Genomic DNA, 16,288 nt, shown 5'->3' with positions numbered 1-16,288 from the left:
CAGTGCAGTGTCCTTAGTCCTGATTTTACTGAGGACCTGCGGGGGATTTGTAAAAGTGTTCTGGCTGCGCAGTTCTGAATTAATTGTAGTTTGCGTAAAGTGAAGTCAGGAGCTCCGAGATACAATGCGTTTCCATAGTCCAGCCGCGATTGAATCAGGCCCAGGACTACGGTTTTTCTTGCTTCAAAGGGGAGTAGAGGCAGGATCTTCCTGATGACTCTCAAGATGCCGAAGCAAGTGGCAGAAAGTTTCGTTGCCTGTTGGTCAAAGGACAGGGACCTGTCGAGCCAGACACCAAGGCTCTTAATAGCGTCTTTGGGAGCTGGAGCCGGACCTAAGCTGGGGGGCCAAAGAGTGTCTATAGTGGATGGTAAAGTGTGACCCAAGAGCATAAGCTCTGTCTTGTCTCCATTGAGTTTGAGACAAGACTTGGTCATCCAGCTTTTGACCGTCTCCAGGCAACCTGCGAGATCTACATTCGCCGAGGGACCGCCTGCCTGTGCCAAGGAGACCACCAGCTGGGTATCGTCCGCGTAGGTAACGATCTTAATACCAAACGGGCGGACGATCCCAGCCAGCGGCCTCATGTAGACGTTAAATAACGTCGGGCTTAGGGATGATCCCTGCGGGACTCCGCACCCCAGAGGTTTGCTGGAGGAGGTGACATTGCCCTCGTACACCTGGAAGGATCTATCGCTCAGATAGGATTTGAGCCACTCCAGAGCTCTGTCAGATATTCCGATGTCCAGGAGACGCTGCAAGAGGATACCGTGGTTAACGGTATCGAATGCGGCGCTTAGATCGAGGAGGATGAGAAGGTATTGCATATAATCCCCCCTTAGTCTGCCAACAGGAGAATTAAAGGATATATCACAGCTCAAACTCTATGTCCTATGCGGCAGACATGGAACCTGGCAGAGAAGCCAAGAGGCAAGAATTGGCAGGGTCATGGCAGCTCAACTTGGTACATGGGGCCCCATTAGGACTTTGTCCGCCCACCATACATACCCTCGTGAACCCGGACCACCCGCTGAGGGTGCGGCGGTCCCGCACCACTGATTAGTATGCACCCGCCACACTGGTGGGCGCATGGAGCATCTGCAACATTGCGGCGGGCGGTGCAGAGAGCACCGCTCGCCGCATTGTCACAGAGGCAGGTTGTGCGTTTCAATGCACAGCGTGACCAGCACCGCATGGTGCCTGCCACGTTGTTCATTAAAAAGCCCCCCATGTGCAACCCCCAACCCACGGAGTCCCAGGGGGCCCGCAATGGGCCCCCGCAAGTAGACTCCGCATGCTTTTCCTTGGCGGCAATGACACCACGGAAAGGCATGTTCATGGCCACATTCTAATATGGCTGGCAGTGTCTAACAGACACCGCCACCATACTTGACAAAAATTGAAACCATATTGAAAAAAGCGGTGGACGGTTTTTCCGTCCGCCGCAGACCCCCCAGCCATTGTAATATGGCGGTGGTCTTTTCTGCAAGGATGGGTGGCGGATCGCTCCCACCGGTCCGGTTTTTAATGGAGGGACATAGGAGACCCCACACGTTATGTACATGCTCACTCTCCTGCTGGTACTGATAGATTGTGCAATCTGGTCTCCCCTGTAGAGATAGGAAACTACATCCTATCTTGTGGGTCTCATTCCACTCAGAAGAAACCTGAGGGTGCCATGGGCTATGTACACATGGACTAGCAGGCTAGCTTTGACGAAAACAGATCATGTGACTTAAATCATTTTCAAATACTTACTCCTGCCATTAAGCTCATGGCCGCCTTTCACCTTCTTCACCTCGGCTGTTTCAAAGACATATTTACAGAACTTGCGCGTCTGCTCAACAAACTTGGGGTCCAGTGCATGCTCTGGGAGGGATTCCACTTTACTGATGTAATCCCCCGACGTGGGGCGCACGAAGACGAAGCAGGTCCTTGTTGGGAAGAAGGACATTATACACTCACGGGGAAGGTTATACTCCATCACTGTTCTACCAACACCTAGAAAGATTAAAAAGACACATAAATAGGGGTAAATTGCACGGACATGAGAGGGTTGAGAACAAAATCCGACTCCCTGGCCAAGATCAGAGACAAGACATGGTCAGGCCAAGTTTCATTAAAGATAAAGGGTAATTGCAGTTTTCGGTTAATTTATTATGATTTGGGACTCCGGAGAGTTCCACATAAAAGAAAAAAAAAACATTCAGAAATCAACATTACACTCCATAGAAAGAGATACAGTAAAGTACTAAATTCATCATATCATATCATATAAAGACAGGGAAAAATGTACATATGGGAACCATTCAATAAACTTTCAAGTGCCAAGAGGATTGATCCATAACAGATCAGATCGCCATTGATGGGTATTTAGGAGACCTTTACTAAGATTACATACTAATGCCATCATAAAAACTTTCAAAATTAAAACCATACAATAAACTTCGGGGATTTGTCAATTCACAATACAGTACAAAATAACCAGCACCACTACCACGTAGTAAAAAGTGAGAATTTGTAAATTCCAATACAGTACACGATAACCCGCAGCATAATAACAGTGCAAGAATATATCAAACCTCACAGAAAAATTTGCAGCATACAGTACTTGGTAGCTAGCAGCATAAAAGGTTAGAAAAGTGCAAGTGCTCAGAAACATACCTAATAATCAACCAATACTATTCTAATATATATTTAAAAATTGTTTAAAAAAGTTACACATTTTAAAACAAACAAGTTCAGATGGAGGTGCCCTGCAGACAGTTACGGGCCTCTTATGCTGCTGTGATATTATACTTTAAAAAACAATTTCTTAGGTATCTGGGACGTACTGGTTGCAATATGGGGCAAACAAATAGGACATGATTTAAGTCTTGTATACAGGAGTTACATAAGTAACAAAGTCTTTCCTGTCTAGCAATGCCCTCCCAAGCTCCTGTTACGGTTCTTAAAGGGAGTAAATTCAGTTTAAGCAACAGAATAACTCTACATACTCCATGTTTAAGATTCCATAAAACATATGGTTGAGGTTTTTTATAAATACTGCTCCCCACAATACAATAATTTTTACTATTCTCTGCATACATTTTAGTATCTCTTTCGCGAGAAACCCCGTAGATTGTTTTTTTAATTCTAATTTTAAAAGCATGTTTACTGAGTACCGCCGCACTATCCAGATCTTGAAGAACCGGGTTTTCAAGTACCCAGCGGCGTCAGGGACATGCCCAAAGTCCTCTAGGTTCCCTTGCCTTGGTATACAGAGACACAGAATACTTCTAGGTGGCGTCAGAGATAAAATTTATTAGCTGCAGCTAGTAGCAGAAATCCCAGTAATACAGCACGGTGTACAACTCAAGAAACTGCTCAATTTTACTAAGGCGAGACATCCCTATTTATACACAAAAAGGTACATTTAAAATGCACGCCCCTGCACCAAAATTCAACCAATAGAAAATACATGACATCACATAGCATCATACAGTAAAGCTCATTTTACAGTGTCCCAACCCACAAGTTAATATTTAGGCATAGCTAAATAATAATCTGGAAGGCCCACACAAACCCTTAATTGAAAGCGTAACCCATGAAATGAAGAAAGAGTCAAGAAAAGTAGTTTCAGATAATGTGCAAGATTAACAGAGACGTAAAGAAACTTAAAAGTTAACAAATGTCTTGAATAGTGATTGGAAAAGCAAATAACGATCTTGCAGGGAAATTGGCTTGGCAGGGTCGATTCCTAGGTGAAAGGCCAGCTTCTGAAATTAACTCCAGTGCACGAAGAAATCCTTGGTTAATGTATATATATATGATTCACAATAGGTCAGACTGCTTTGCTCACAGGCTAACATAAAAAGTAACACCAGAGGGCAGTCACGACACATGGCAAAAACCCATGTTTCAGGAAAGAAAGTCTTAAGGAAAGAAACCATTTAGATATTTGTTTAAGATAAGATATGCGCAAGGAAAACTAAAGGTTAACGAGGTCCTGAACAGTGATTGAAAAACTCAGACAACGATCAGCTAGTGAAACAGGTTTTGCAAAAGGTCAGTTTCAGGTGAAAAGGGTTACTCTCTCTGCAGTTCATTCAGAGTCAGAGAAACCCAAATTAATATATGCACGAACTCAGAAGGCAAGGTCACTTGTTTTGGGTCTACTTCACTGGCCTACGTGAGGGCAAAAACTAAAATGCAGTCAGGTTTGAGAATTACAGAACCACAGACCCTCCTTTTGACATTACGTAGGCAATAACCTAAACTCATGTCAATCTGAATCTAGGTCTATATCTATTCTCATCAGGTCATCAAGGTGTTGCTGTAACATCATCTTATTATCCTTCACTTCTCTCTGGACTGGTCTTCTCACACAGATCGTAGCACAAAAACTACAAATGGCGGGACCACACTGGATGCATAAACAACACGAGAAAAGGATAGCTAACGCCATACCAAGAAACGTCAGAATCTTCCATCCCCATTTGGACAACGACTCCCATAACCATCCCATCAACGACCAGTCTCCTTCGTCCACATGAATAGACTCAGAGATCTTATGTAGTCTAGAGATGGCTTGGTACACTGTCGGGGCATTATCTGGTATGAAAACACAGCAACTAGATCTAATCAATTTGCATACCCCACCTCTATCTGCAAGTATAATATCTAAAACAAAACGGTTCTGTAATGTCATAAGGCGATCCGCTTGAAGCTCAGCTGTAATATTGCTAAGGGCACCTGCAGTCTCATTTATAGTGGCCTCAACCACTCTCGTAAGCTGACGAATATTCCTACTATTAGCCATAGGACCCCAAAAGGTAGGAAACCCTTAAAGAAGTCTCCAGCTTCTTGTGCGACAGTATCTTTCGCATCGATTACACCTCTACCATATCTTGTCTTATGGTAATCGAAAACAGCAGTGTATGTAGGGGGAAGCAAAAATGCCACATAACATGTGCCAGAAAAATCAGATGGCAACCATGTGTATGCTCTATCGTGACAAACAAAATACGTGCCTTTAGCTGGCACGGACAGAGGAGATTTCTGGGACGTATAAATGTATGTGTGAACACGCACACTCTTACCAAGCTGAGCTCTTGGATTCTGACCATTACCTTGCAAACAAAGATGACCTCGGTGGGGTACAATCCAAATAGGAGGAGACCTTCGCTGCCTTTCTTTCTCCGTCAAGCTAGCACTATATGTCGTCTTATTCCAACCGACATATGCTTGTACCTCATCTCTAGGGATAGCGTTATACGCATCGATATCTCTAATTATATCAACTATTCCCCGTATCAAGGCATTATTACTGGCATTGTCTTTGATGGAACGTACAGGAGAGGCTTCATTCGCATAGATAAACATTGATTGGAGTGCCCAAACTGACCCATTAGGCGAAAAAGGCAAAACCAAATATGGCATTCCCTTATTTGTAGTATGTGGCATAAGACCACACACCCAACAATTCGTGGTATTTATGACTAGCTGATGCTGATGCAGCATCTGTATAAACAAATTGTTCACAAATTCTGATCTTCGTGTCTGTTCATGTTCAGGTAACATATGAAACTCATGTGGAGAAACTTTAGAAAAAGAAAGAGTAGGTTGAGAAGTTGGTGCTGACGTCAATTGTGTAGAAGAAACAAACCAGAATATAATAGCTAATAGAATACATAAAAGTATTAAAATAGATAAAGCTATACCACACTTAGAGAACAACATTCTATGATATCGGTTTTTCATCTCTTTCGTTTTATCGTCATTCCTCAATACAATCTCCATTTTCTAATGTCGCTCACGCAATCTTGACAGAGTACTTCAGCTGTGATTATTAGCAGGTCATAGGGACACTGCAAGTCCTGCAGACCTACTGCCACTACTCAGGTCACAAACTGAACCGTTGGTACTCCTACGTGACCCTGCAACTGGCAAATGGTAACCAATCAAAAATTTAACAGAAAACCATAATACAATTTCAGAAAAAGCAAGAGAAAAAGAAAAACAAAAGTCAAATGCAAAATACTTGAAGAAATTGTCTCTTTTTGGTCTCAGTGTGGGAAAAAAAATAATGTTCAAAGTCCCTTTATTTATTCCGAGATCGGAGGTTGTAACGTGATTTAGTCGGCACAGTTTGGTCCGTAAACAAAAGTTCAGGTTCGGTAGTGTCCAATCTCAAACGTGGAGGAACAGCTTCTTGCAGCACATTGTCATCCTCGCGTTCTGACCGTGTCCATGTCAAATGAGCATCACTAAAAGGCACGAATGTGGGGACTCGCTCGCAATCTGTATCAGCTATACCGTCCCTCACCCACTGATCATACGGCAAAGGAACTTTTTTCGTATGGGTGGCATGCACCCAGTTTTTCTTGCCAGCTACTCTAACAGCAGTTCTAGTGACCAGCAATACCAAATAGGGACCAGTCCATCTAGGCTCCAAATTCTTGGTACGCTGAAAGTTCTTGATGAGGACGTATTGACCAGGTTGGATCGTGTGCCCTGGATCTGTAGTAGCTGTCGGCAAACTGTCATAGACCTGTTGGTGGAGAACAAGTAATTTAGCAGTCAAGTCATGTAAGTAATCCACCAACATAGGGTACTCAATACTGCTGTATTCTTTAGGACGAGGCACACCCCAAACATTCGCAGGACGACCAAACACGATTTCATACGGACTAAGTCCCACTCGAGAATGCACAGTCATCCTTGTTGACAAAAGAGCCAACGGCAAGGCATCCGGCCATGTAAGACCAGTGCTCGCTTGTACCTTAGCTAATTTCAGCTTCAAGGTACCATTGTAACATTCAACAAGTCCAGCAGACTGGGGGTGATTCGCTGCATGGAACTTCTGATTTATTCCCAATCCAGCACACACTTTCTTCATGATTTGACCCACAAATTCACTCCCATTGTCCGACCATACAATTCTCGGTTCTTCCTCTGTACGAAGAAAACAATCATGCTGTTCTTGAGGATCCGTCTCTGTAGAGATCGGTAACAACGTAGCTGGATTCAGCACATTACATCTTTTAATGTGCACATGACTAGCCAACAATGTCAACTCGTAACCTGACAGACGTGCACTAGTAAGGTGCTGTGTCTTAGTCCTGTTTAATAAGGTATCCACTGCATGTGGGACCATTACAATCAACGTATTGTCCAATACCAAACCAGCAGACTGTCGGATAGAAACAGCCGCTGCAGCTGTAGCTCTCAGACAACTCGGCAACGCCTTAGCAACTGGGTCTAACGTAGAGGAGAAATACGCGCAGGGTCGTTGCTTGTCCCCAAACGTCTGTGTCAACACTGACAACGCACAACCTTCTCTCTCGTGCACGTACAACGTGAAAGGCTTATTATAGTCTGGAGTACCCAACACAGGAGCCGAACACAATGCATCACGTAGTTCAGAAAAACTTTTCTGACATTCGTCAGACCAAGGAAGAGGATGCGGAGTATCTTTCAGAGTCAATGCTAACAGAGGTTTCGCCAACAGTGAAAAATTGGGGATCCACTGTCTACAATACGATGTAATACCTAAAAAGGCACGCACTTCTCTCTGTGTGGATGGTACATTCATTTGCACAATTGCTTGAATTCGTTCTGGGGTCAATCTCCTTCCCTCCTTCGACAAGAGATGACCTAAGTAGGTCACTTCTTGGCGACAATATTGCAACTTTGAAGGTGACACTTTATGATGAAGGTCAGACAAATACCGCAACAAAGAAAGAGTAGCCTCTTTACAAATCTTTTCATCATCAGCAGTAATCAACAAATCATCGACGTACTGAATAAGAGCAGCACCAACAGGTAACACAAAACCGTCAAGCTGAGTTTTCAACGCCTGACTATAGATGGAGGGACTTTCACAATAACCTTGGGGAGCTCTCTTAAACCGGAAGCTTCGGCCTCCTAATGAGAAGCCAAAAATATCCCTACTCTCCTCAGCAATAGGAATACTGAAGAAAGCATTCTTCAAATCGATGACGGAAAACCAAGCTGCTGAAGCAGGAATCAAAGTCAACAAAGCAGTGATATCAGGTACCACAGGAAACTGTGGCACGACTATCTTGTTTACCTCTCGAAGGTCAATCACAAACCGGTACACAGGTGGCTGAGAAGCATCAGTACGTTTAAGGATAGGCAAAACAGGACTGTTACAAACATTACCTCTCGTTTCAACTACACCCTTCTCAACCTGATTATAAACAATCGCTAAAAGAGCTCTCTCACCATCACTCGAGATCTTGTATTGGGGAATACGAGGTAGCCTAGCATTCAATTTAAGTGTGACAACATAAGGTGGAATCTGCAAAAGACCAACATCATTTGGACTTGTAGCCCAAAGTGTATCAGGAAGCGAACGTAATTCCAGTGGCAAACAATCCTTAGACAAATACATTGGAGAAATCACTTTCTTACCAAGGGTAAGTTGTACTCCTGAAGGAGAACAATGTAATGTCGCATACAATCTTTTCAGAAAGTCCAAACCCAACAGATTCTCACCACAACCAGTCGTTAAAATAAGTGGAGCTTCCAATTCACAAGGGCCAATCGAAAGGGACAAAGGACTAGAAACCGGATTACGAACTGGGGCACCTGAAAATCCTACTGAAACATTGGTCAAGCCAGACAAAGGTGCGCCAGGAAGTTTAGAGTGCATAATAGAACTCTTCATCGCACCAGTATCCAAAAGAAAAGGTTCTACCACACCTGATGTAACCACTTCAACATAAGGTCCACTCTGGTCTACTGGAACTGACACTACTCCCTCACTTAGTCCTTGGCTGTCCTAGTTATCATTATAACCAGAACTCTCACCTTCAACATAGTAATCCTCAACATAATACTGGGCAGACTGACCACTCGGAACATACTGTCTGTCAAAATAATTCGCAGAATTCTGTAGGGAAGAGGAACGCTCATTCTGGGGAAACACACCACGTCCCCTACCCCTAGGAGCTTGATGAAAACTACCACGACCTCTCTGACCTGATACACCATTCGCACGCTGTAACAAAGCCGGGCAACTATTCTTGTAATGACCATCCTCTCTGCAATAAGCACACTGATTAGGGCCAGGAAAGAATCGCTGAACATAAGGCTCGGGCTTCTGTAACAATCTCTGAAATTGTGGAGGTTGCTGAAACTGAGGCTGATTCTGACGAGGCGGATAAGCTTGCTGCAAAAGAACTTTTGTCTTTAACTCTTTAGTTTTCTTCTCCACTTTATCCTTCACATCTTTATCCCTATCCTCGTAATATTGTGCAGTAGCCAATATCTGGGCCGATGAAGAGACAGCCCATGAACTCTCAGAGTCTTTTAACTTATTAGAAAGTTCAGGAAGCAAATTAAAGACAAATGTATCCACAAACAACCTTTGACCACCCTCCGTACTCATATCCTGACCACTATGATCAATAAACGTCTCTTCAAACCTAGTGAAGAAGTGGTTGGAAGAGTATCTGAGGTGGAGAACAGAACAGGAAAATTGGAGGACGACTTTGTAAATCTACAGGATGCTAAGAGAGACCAGGACAAGACTACAGCGGATATGCTCTGGAAATTGGAGGAGTCAGAAAATAGGCAGAGGCGTAATAACATCAGGCTACTTGGGGTCAGGAAGGAAAGGAGGGGGGAGATGTACGGGGGTTTGTTGTCGAGTTACTAAAGGGTGCCTTTCCGGAGATGGCTTCATGGGATTGGGAGCATGAGATACAACGGGCACACCGGTTTCCGATGATGCGGAAAGAGTCACAGGGTAAGCCTCGTGCAATATTGCTTTTTGTAGGGAATTTCTTACTACGTGAAGAGATAATCAGTAAGGCAAAGCCACAGGATAGGCGTACCTATAAGGATGTTGTTTTCTTTGCCTGCCCTGATTTTTGCCACACCACCGTGGAAAGGCGATGGCGGATGAGGCAGATGATTACTCCCTTCCAGAACATTGGCTGTGAGGCTTACCTTATGTTTCCAGCACGATTGAAGGTTGGACTAAATGGAAGCTTTAAGATCTTTTTTTCCGAAATTTTGGCGCAAGAGTATCTTACTTTTCTGCGCGAATGCAGAGGTCAACATAAGACACAACATAAAGAGTCTGTGGTGCATGACGCCCAAGTGGTTGCTATCAGAGACATCTCCCGGAAGAAGTAGTTAAGAAAGGGGGGAAGGGGAAAAAAGAAAAAAGGAAGTGACAATAACAATATTATGTAGTAAGAGAAGCCTTTTGCTTGTTTAAATATTTGACTCATGAGTTGGGATTGGGATTGCTCCCTTTTTCTTTCTTTTTTTTTAAAATTATTATTGCTGGTTTGCTGGATTGGGGAGAGGGGTAGGTGTGTAGGCGATACTGGGAGCAGATGGGATTTAATAGTATCTCAGGGGGAGCACCATGAGCACCATGAGTGAAATTTTTTGGTTTATGAGAATCGGGGGAGGGCGGGCGAGACATCCTGTAGGCACCGTCGGTCAGACATAGGTCTCTCAGACCTATTTGCCTGTAGGGGGGGTGGATACCTGTGGGAGGGCTGTCTGGGGTGGGGGAGGGGGGGAGAAGGGGCAGGGCACATGAGCTTTGGAATTTGTCAGAAATATGCAGAACTTGACCTAGATTGGAACTATGATTGGAACTATGAGTATAGGTGTTGGATTGAATGGGATGAGAGTAGTAAAATGGGAACTTATGCAATAGAAGTAGCGAAGAACAAGCTTGGTAGTAGTGAGCAGTCAGTCTGTAACCCCTTAAAAACTAGATATGTCCCTTAGATTTGTTACATGGAACGTATGTGGGCTAAACGATGCCCAAAAAAGACAAAAGATAGCAGTCCGATTGCGGCAGATGAATGTCGACTACGTATTTCTGCAAGAAACGCACATAATGAGCACCCAGGAGTTTTGCCTTAAACAGCTGGGATTCCATTTAATAGCAAGGTCCAAGCAAGGGACGAAAAATAGAGGGGTAGCTATTCTTTCAAGAAGTAAAAATGTGGTAACCGGAAGAAAACTAGAAGATCAATGGGGTAGATGGGCTATGGTTGAGATATTAATAGAGGGAGTATGGACAACCTTAGTAGCAGTATATGGCTCAACCCAGGATGATCCAGAAATTCTGCAGTTTTTAGACGCAGAATTAGCAGGTTGGCCACCTCAGGTTATTATAGGAGGCGACTTAAATATTAATGGGGCGGATGGGCTGGGGCTAGGGTTGACCGGAACATATAAAGGCAGGAAGAAAAGAGTATATAAAGCATTGGTTGATCTCTTAGAAAATAATACTCTGCAAGATGTCTGGGGTAAAATTAGGTCGGCCCAAATAGATTTTACATATTACTCCGCACCACATCGTATCTGTGTTCGACTAGATTATTTTTTGATATCTAACGACCTAATGACTAGAGTAGAAATTGATAGGCTCCCACGAATTTTTAGCGACCACAACCCCTTAGTACTAACAATGAAGTTAGAAGGGAGAACAAGATTAAGTAGGGTCTGGACCTTTGAGAGAGGGCTCCTCTTGGATAATAATTATATACAACATATGTCCAAATGGATTAGTGAGTTCTTTGAGAATAACAGAGGGAGTGCTTCGGTGGGAGTTATATGGGATGCCTTTAAGGCTGATGCTCGTGGAGACACATGTAGTTTTAGCGCATACAAAAGGAAAGTAGCACGAATCAGGGATAGTGGCATAGAGAGGGCCGTTTCAGAGACGGAGGAGCAGCTTCATAAGTGTGTAATAACGGGTGAATCGACAGAACAATCAATTATAGAATTGATGAAGGTAAAAAGTGAAGCTGAGGATGTCCTGGCAAACAAGGCAGCTCAGCACTACACCATTAGAAGGGAGAGATGCTATGAATTCAGCGAAAAAGTTGGACATGTACTCGCCATGCGTACTAGGCAGATAGCGGCAACCGGTAATGTTAGGGAGATTAGTGATGAAAACGGTAGGCTACATTCAGACCCTGAGGAAATTAGGGAAGTCTTTAGGTAATTTTATCAAAAACTATATGATGAACAACACCCCAGTGATGCGGAAGAGATAAGTGAATACCTTCAGAATATTCCGGCCGAGAGGGTTACCATTGAAGATGCAGAAGGACTCGAGAAGCTGTTGGATCATACTGAAATCAAAGAAGCTTTGGGCAATCTCCCCTCATGGAAGGCTGCGGGTCCGGATCAGTTGCCCTTAGAGTTTTATAAAACCTTTTGGGGGAGTCTAGGGCAGGATCTAATTAGAACAATTCAAGCTGCTCAGACGGGGGAGTCTATCCCCAAATCTTGGGGAGGTGCAGATATTGCTCTAATATTAAAAAAAGGGAAGCCGGCGTTCGAGCCAGGGTCTTACAGACCAATTATGTTGATGAACAACGACACAAAAATTTATTCGAAAGCCCTTGCAACGAGATTTGCAGGAATAATAGGTGCCCTAGTCAGCAGCAACCAACACGGTTTTATCCCCGGTAGGGGGACGACACATCACACCCGGAAAGTTATAACTATGTTTGATGCCACCGAGGTCACAGGAGATCCGATGGCCGTAATGTTGTTAGATGCTGAGAAGGCGTTTGATCGGGTCTCCTGGGACTATCTGTGGCGTATCCTAATAAGAGATGGGATCAAGGGGGGCTTCGTGAAAGCTCTACAGACTCTGTATAGGGAACCGGTTGCGGCTTCAAGAGTAAACGGGGGCACTACGGGACATTTCCAGATTAAGAGAGGCACAAGGCAGGGGTGCCCTTGCTCCCCACTGCTATTCGCCATGTACATGGATCCATTAATCTGTAGGATAGAGTCATGTGCAGACATCACCCCATTAAATACACTGTTAGGCCCCTGTAAGATACTTGCTTACGCCGATGACGTGGCAGTGATAACGCCAAACCCCACGGAGGCGATCGGGCTGATAGAGGCAGAAGCGCGCAGATTTGGGCTAGTCTCGGGTTATGCCCTGAATACTTCTAAGACCCAGATCATTAAAAACTCTAATACTCTCTGTGATGACAACCGAGTGGTTCAGGGAGGGATGTATTTAGGTATTAACATCTCAGCTGACCTTGATGCCTTGGTGGAAAAAAATCTCGTCCCAATAATAGATAAAGCAAAAAAAGATCTGGATCGATATGAGAACCTCCACTTGTCATTAGTAGGACGAGTCAATATTATCAAAATGCTGATTTTGCCGAAGTTTTTGTATGTTTTTAGAGCAATTCCACTCTTAGTTGACAATAAGTGGTTTAAAATTTGTGAACAAATGATTAATCGTTTTATTTGGGCAAAAGGCAAGACGCGGAGGGCACTGAGATTCATGTCACTCCCGCGGGAAAGAGGAGGCTGGTTACTGCCAGACCTAAAGCTTTATTACTGGGCAGCAGCATTGCAATGTATGGTGGGCTTTATTGGTAGCGCTGAAGTGGAGGGTTGGGATAAGTTCGGTTCGCTTGCTATTTATGGTTTGGTTCTGGGGCCGAATGCTGAAAATGTATTTTTGAGATTTACGAAGGGTAGCTACTTCAAGAGAACACGATATAAGACAATAATGGCAGCATACAATATATGGAAAGGGTTAACTAAAAAGGTGGGAATTGGGAAATATAACGCATACACTAGACTAAAAGATAACCCTTCCCTACCTAGCGAGGTTTTTTCGGGAGCTGTTTTTCAAGAATGGGAGAGGCGGGGGATAAGAAAAATTGGAGATGTGTTGGGCCCTCATGGTATACTACAATTCACGGAATTGCAAAACAATTTCGCTTTGGATACAAAACATTTTTTTAAGTACCTTCAAATAAGAAGCTGCATAGTAAATAAACAAGGGGGCGCATTGGGATTTGAAAGAAATATGGTGATGGACCTTATACAAAGTGGTTATGATTGCACTATTAAAAGGTTTTATTTAGAAATGACAAAACTAAAGAAAGATGATTTAGAAAAATGGAGAGATAAGTGGTCTACTGATTTAGATATAGGTAGGGATATCTTTACTGAGTCATTGGAAATGGGGAGAAATATGTTGTGCTCATCGTCCCTACAGGCCCAACACTATAAGATATTATACCATCTATATTATACTCCTGCAAACATTGCTCAGTGGGTTGGTACAACTGGTAGTACTTGTTTTAGATGTGGCAGTACAGATGCTGATTAGATACATATTTTTTCAGTTTGCCCCCATTTGGATAAATTGAAACAAGATATCGTGAAATTCTTTCAGACTGCGCTGTCAACAACAATAGGGTTAACACCAGCTATTATGTTGTTGGGGATAAGTGTTGACAGGCAGCCGAATTGTAGAAATTTTATGTTTGTAGCAATGGCGATCCTGGGATTGTTAGTGGCTTCTGCTTGGCTGGACCCTAACCCTCCATCATACCATCAATGGTTAGGCAAAGTAATGTCAATACAAAAACTGGAAACAGCCATATATGCTAGGAAGGGAAAAAAGGGTAAGAAACAGGGTAGGCAAATCTGGGATCCTTTCATTCGATGGAAGCTAGGTACTGACTGTTAAAAGACTAAGAAACTTATCTAGAGGAATATCTGAATTTGTATGTATGAATTTGTGTTCTATTGTTTTGTAATTATTGTGCCCTGCTCATGTCATGTTATAAAGAAAATGGGGGAAAAAATTCTCAATAAAAATATTTATTTTTTTTTAAATAAAAAAAAAAAAAAAAAAGGATCAACCAAATGTTCCAGCATGAGAGTGCATGGGTAAGTGTGTGTGTTTTTGTGAGTCCTTACACATTATTAGCATAATCCATATTTTAGATACCTCTTGGATATGTGCAGCAATTAATATATGAATAAATTGTGATGTTATTTGTGCATATTGTTAATAAAATAATATTTAGCAAAAAAAAAAAAAACTAGTGCAGAAATCAGATACACTCTCATCTTTCTTCTGCTTACATGCTGCTAACTTATCCCAATTCACTCGTAAAGCGGGCATCATCGTTTTCATAAGATTAATAATTCTACCTGGTAATTCTGAAACTAGAGGTTCAGGTTTAGCACCTCCCTCCTGTCTACCATCTGCAGCAACAATATTCGCCCAGGTATCACCTAATTCAGCAGCATGATTCTCATGACGAATCTTCGCCCACAAGGGTTGAGGAACTACATTACCCATCAACATATCGATGTCAGCTAAATTCATAATACACGCTTCAACTGTCTGGGACAATTCCTTGTAATAACCAGCAGGATTCTTACGAGGGTCAGGTAAGGTCTGCTTAAGAGCCAAGACCTCTGCTCTCTTCCAAGGGACATGTACCCATACTCGCTGAAAATGAGCCGGAGCGGCCTGAATACCCAAATTTACATTAGCCTGAACTGCTTCTTTCCATACCGGAGGAACTTCTCTCATAGGGTACTGTTTCACTTTCCTCCTAACAGAGGAATCAGGTTCATACAATGTCTGAGGCGGAAGTCTAGATCTGAAAGCAAGTATTGTCTCTACGGCATCTGTAACATCAGATTCCACTATCATCCCTTTGGCAAAATCTGACTGAACATCGAGCACATCCTGCGGAATCGGACCCAACTCATTATCTTCCCATTCCTGACGCAAAAAAGTACACATTACATCAAAAACATACCTTTGCTTAGGCGGTTCCCACTGAAAGAAAACATCCATAACTGCTGGCAAATTATACCTCGGAGCATTTAAAATCCACCTACGAGCCAACAAATCCAACACTGTCCGTTCTTCAGAACTAGGAAGCTGACTACGACTCTGCTTACGTTCCGAAACAGGGGTCATATTTAGTGACCCAAACAATGGTGACAATAAATTAGAAACAGTTTCTGTCATTCGTTTTCGAACAGAAGGAGAAGAAGCAGACATAAGAACAGGAGAATAAGTATTCTGAGGCAAGGAAGGTGTAGGAACAAGAACAGTAGAAATCGAAGATGCAGAAGCAGGAGGCAAAGGAGTTTGAGGCAAAGCTGATAGCAAGGCTGGCGACCCTAGAATGGGTTGCGCAGGAGGAGGCAAAACCATCTGTGGAGCACCGGGTGGCTGAACAACAGCAGGAGGTTGAACAACAAAGGGTGGAACAACCGGGGGTAATAGAGGCGCAGTAGCACCCTGCACATAAGGAGGAGGCAATCTCAGTAAATGAGAGATCAAAGGATCTTTTTCAGGGTCTTCCATCACTTTCGGAGGAGAAGACGGCAAGGCCGGATAACATTTATCTATAGCCATGCAACGCTGTCTATCTAAGACTTCACTCGCACGCTCTTCTCCATCTTCCTTAAACTGTCTAGCAGCTTGTAGTACTGACATATT

General features: G+C 43.3%; 1 protein-coding gene across 2 annotated transcripts in view; it reads right to left on the bottom strand.

Annotated features, from left to right (window-relative positions):
• Window positions 1–16,288, bottom strand: part of LOC144767992 (guanylate-binding protein 3-like) — a 189,427-nt gene that overhangs the window by 129,943 nt on the left and 43,196 nt on the right. For both annotated transcript variants that reach the window (XR_013598409.1, XM_078651382.1), the window contains exon 6: window positions 1,759–2,001. Coding sequence is in view for 1 of the 2 variants with exons in the window: in XM_078651382.1 (XP_078507508.1) it covers window positions 1,759–2,001 (243 nt within the window). In the remaining variant the exon portion in view is untranslated. The remainder of the gene's footprint in view (window positions 1–1,758; window positions 2,002–16,288) is intronic.

This window comes from Lissotriton helveticus, chromosome 7 (genome assembly GCF_964261635.1).
Source record: "Lissotriton helveticus chromosome 7, aLisHel1.1, whole genome shotgun sequence".
Classification (NCBI taxonomy): domain Eukaryota; kingdom Metazoa; phylum Chordata; class Amphibia; order Caudata; family Salamandridae; genus Lissotriton; species Lissotriton helveticus.
This window is presented reverse-complemented; position numbering and strand designations above follow the sequence as displayed.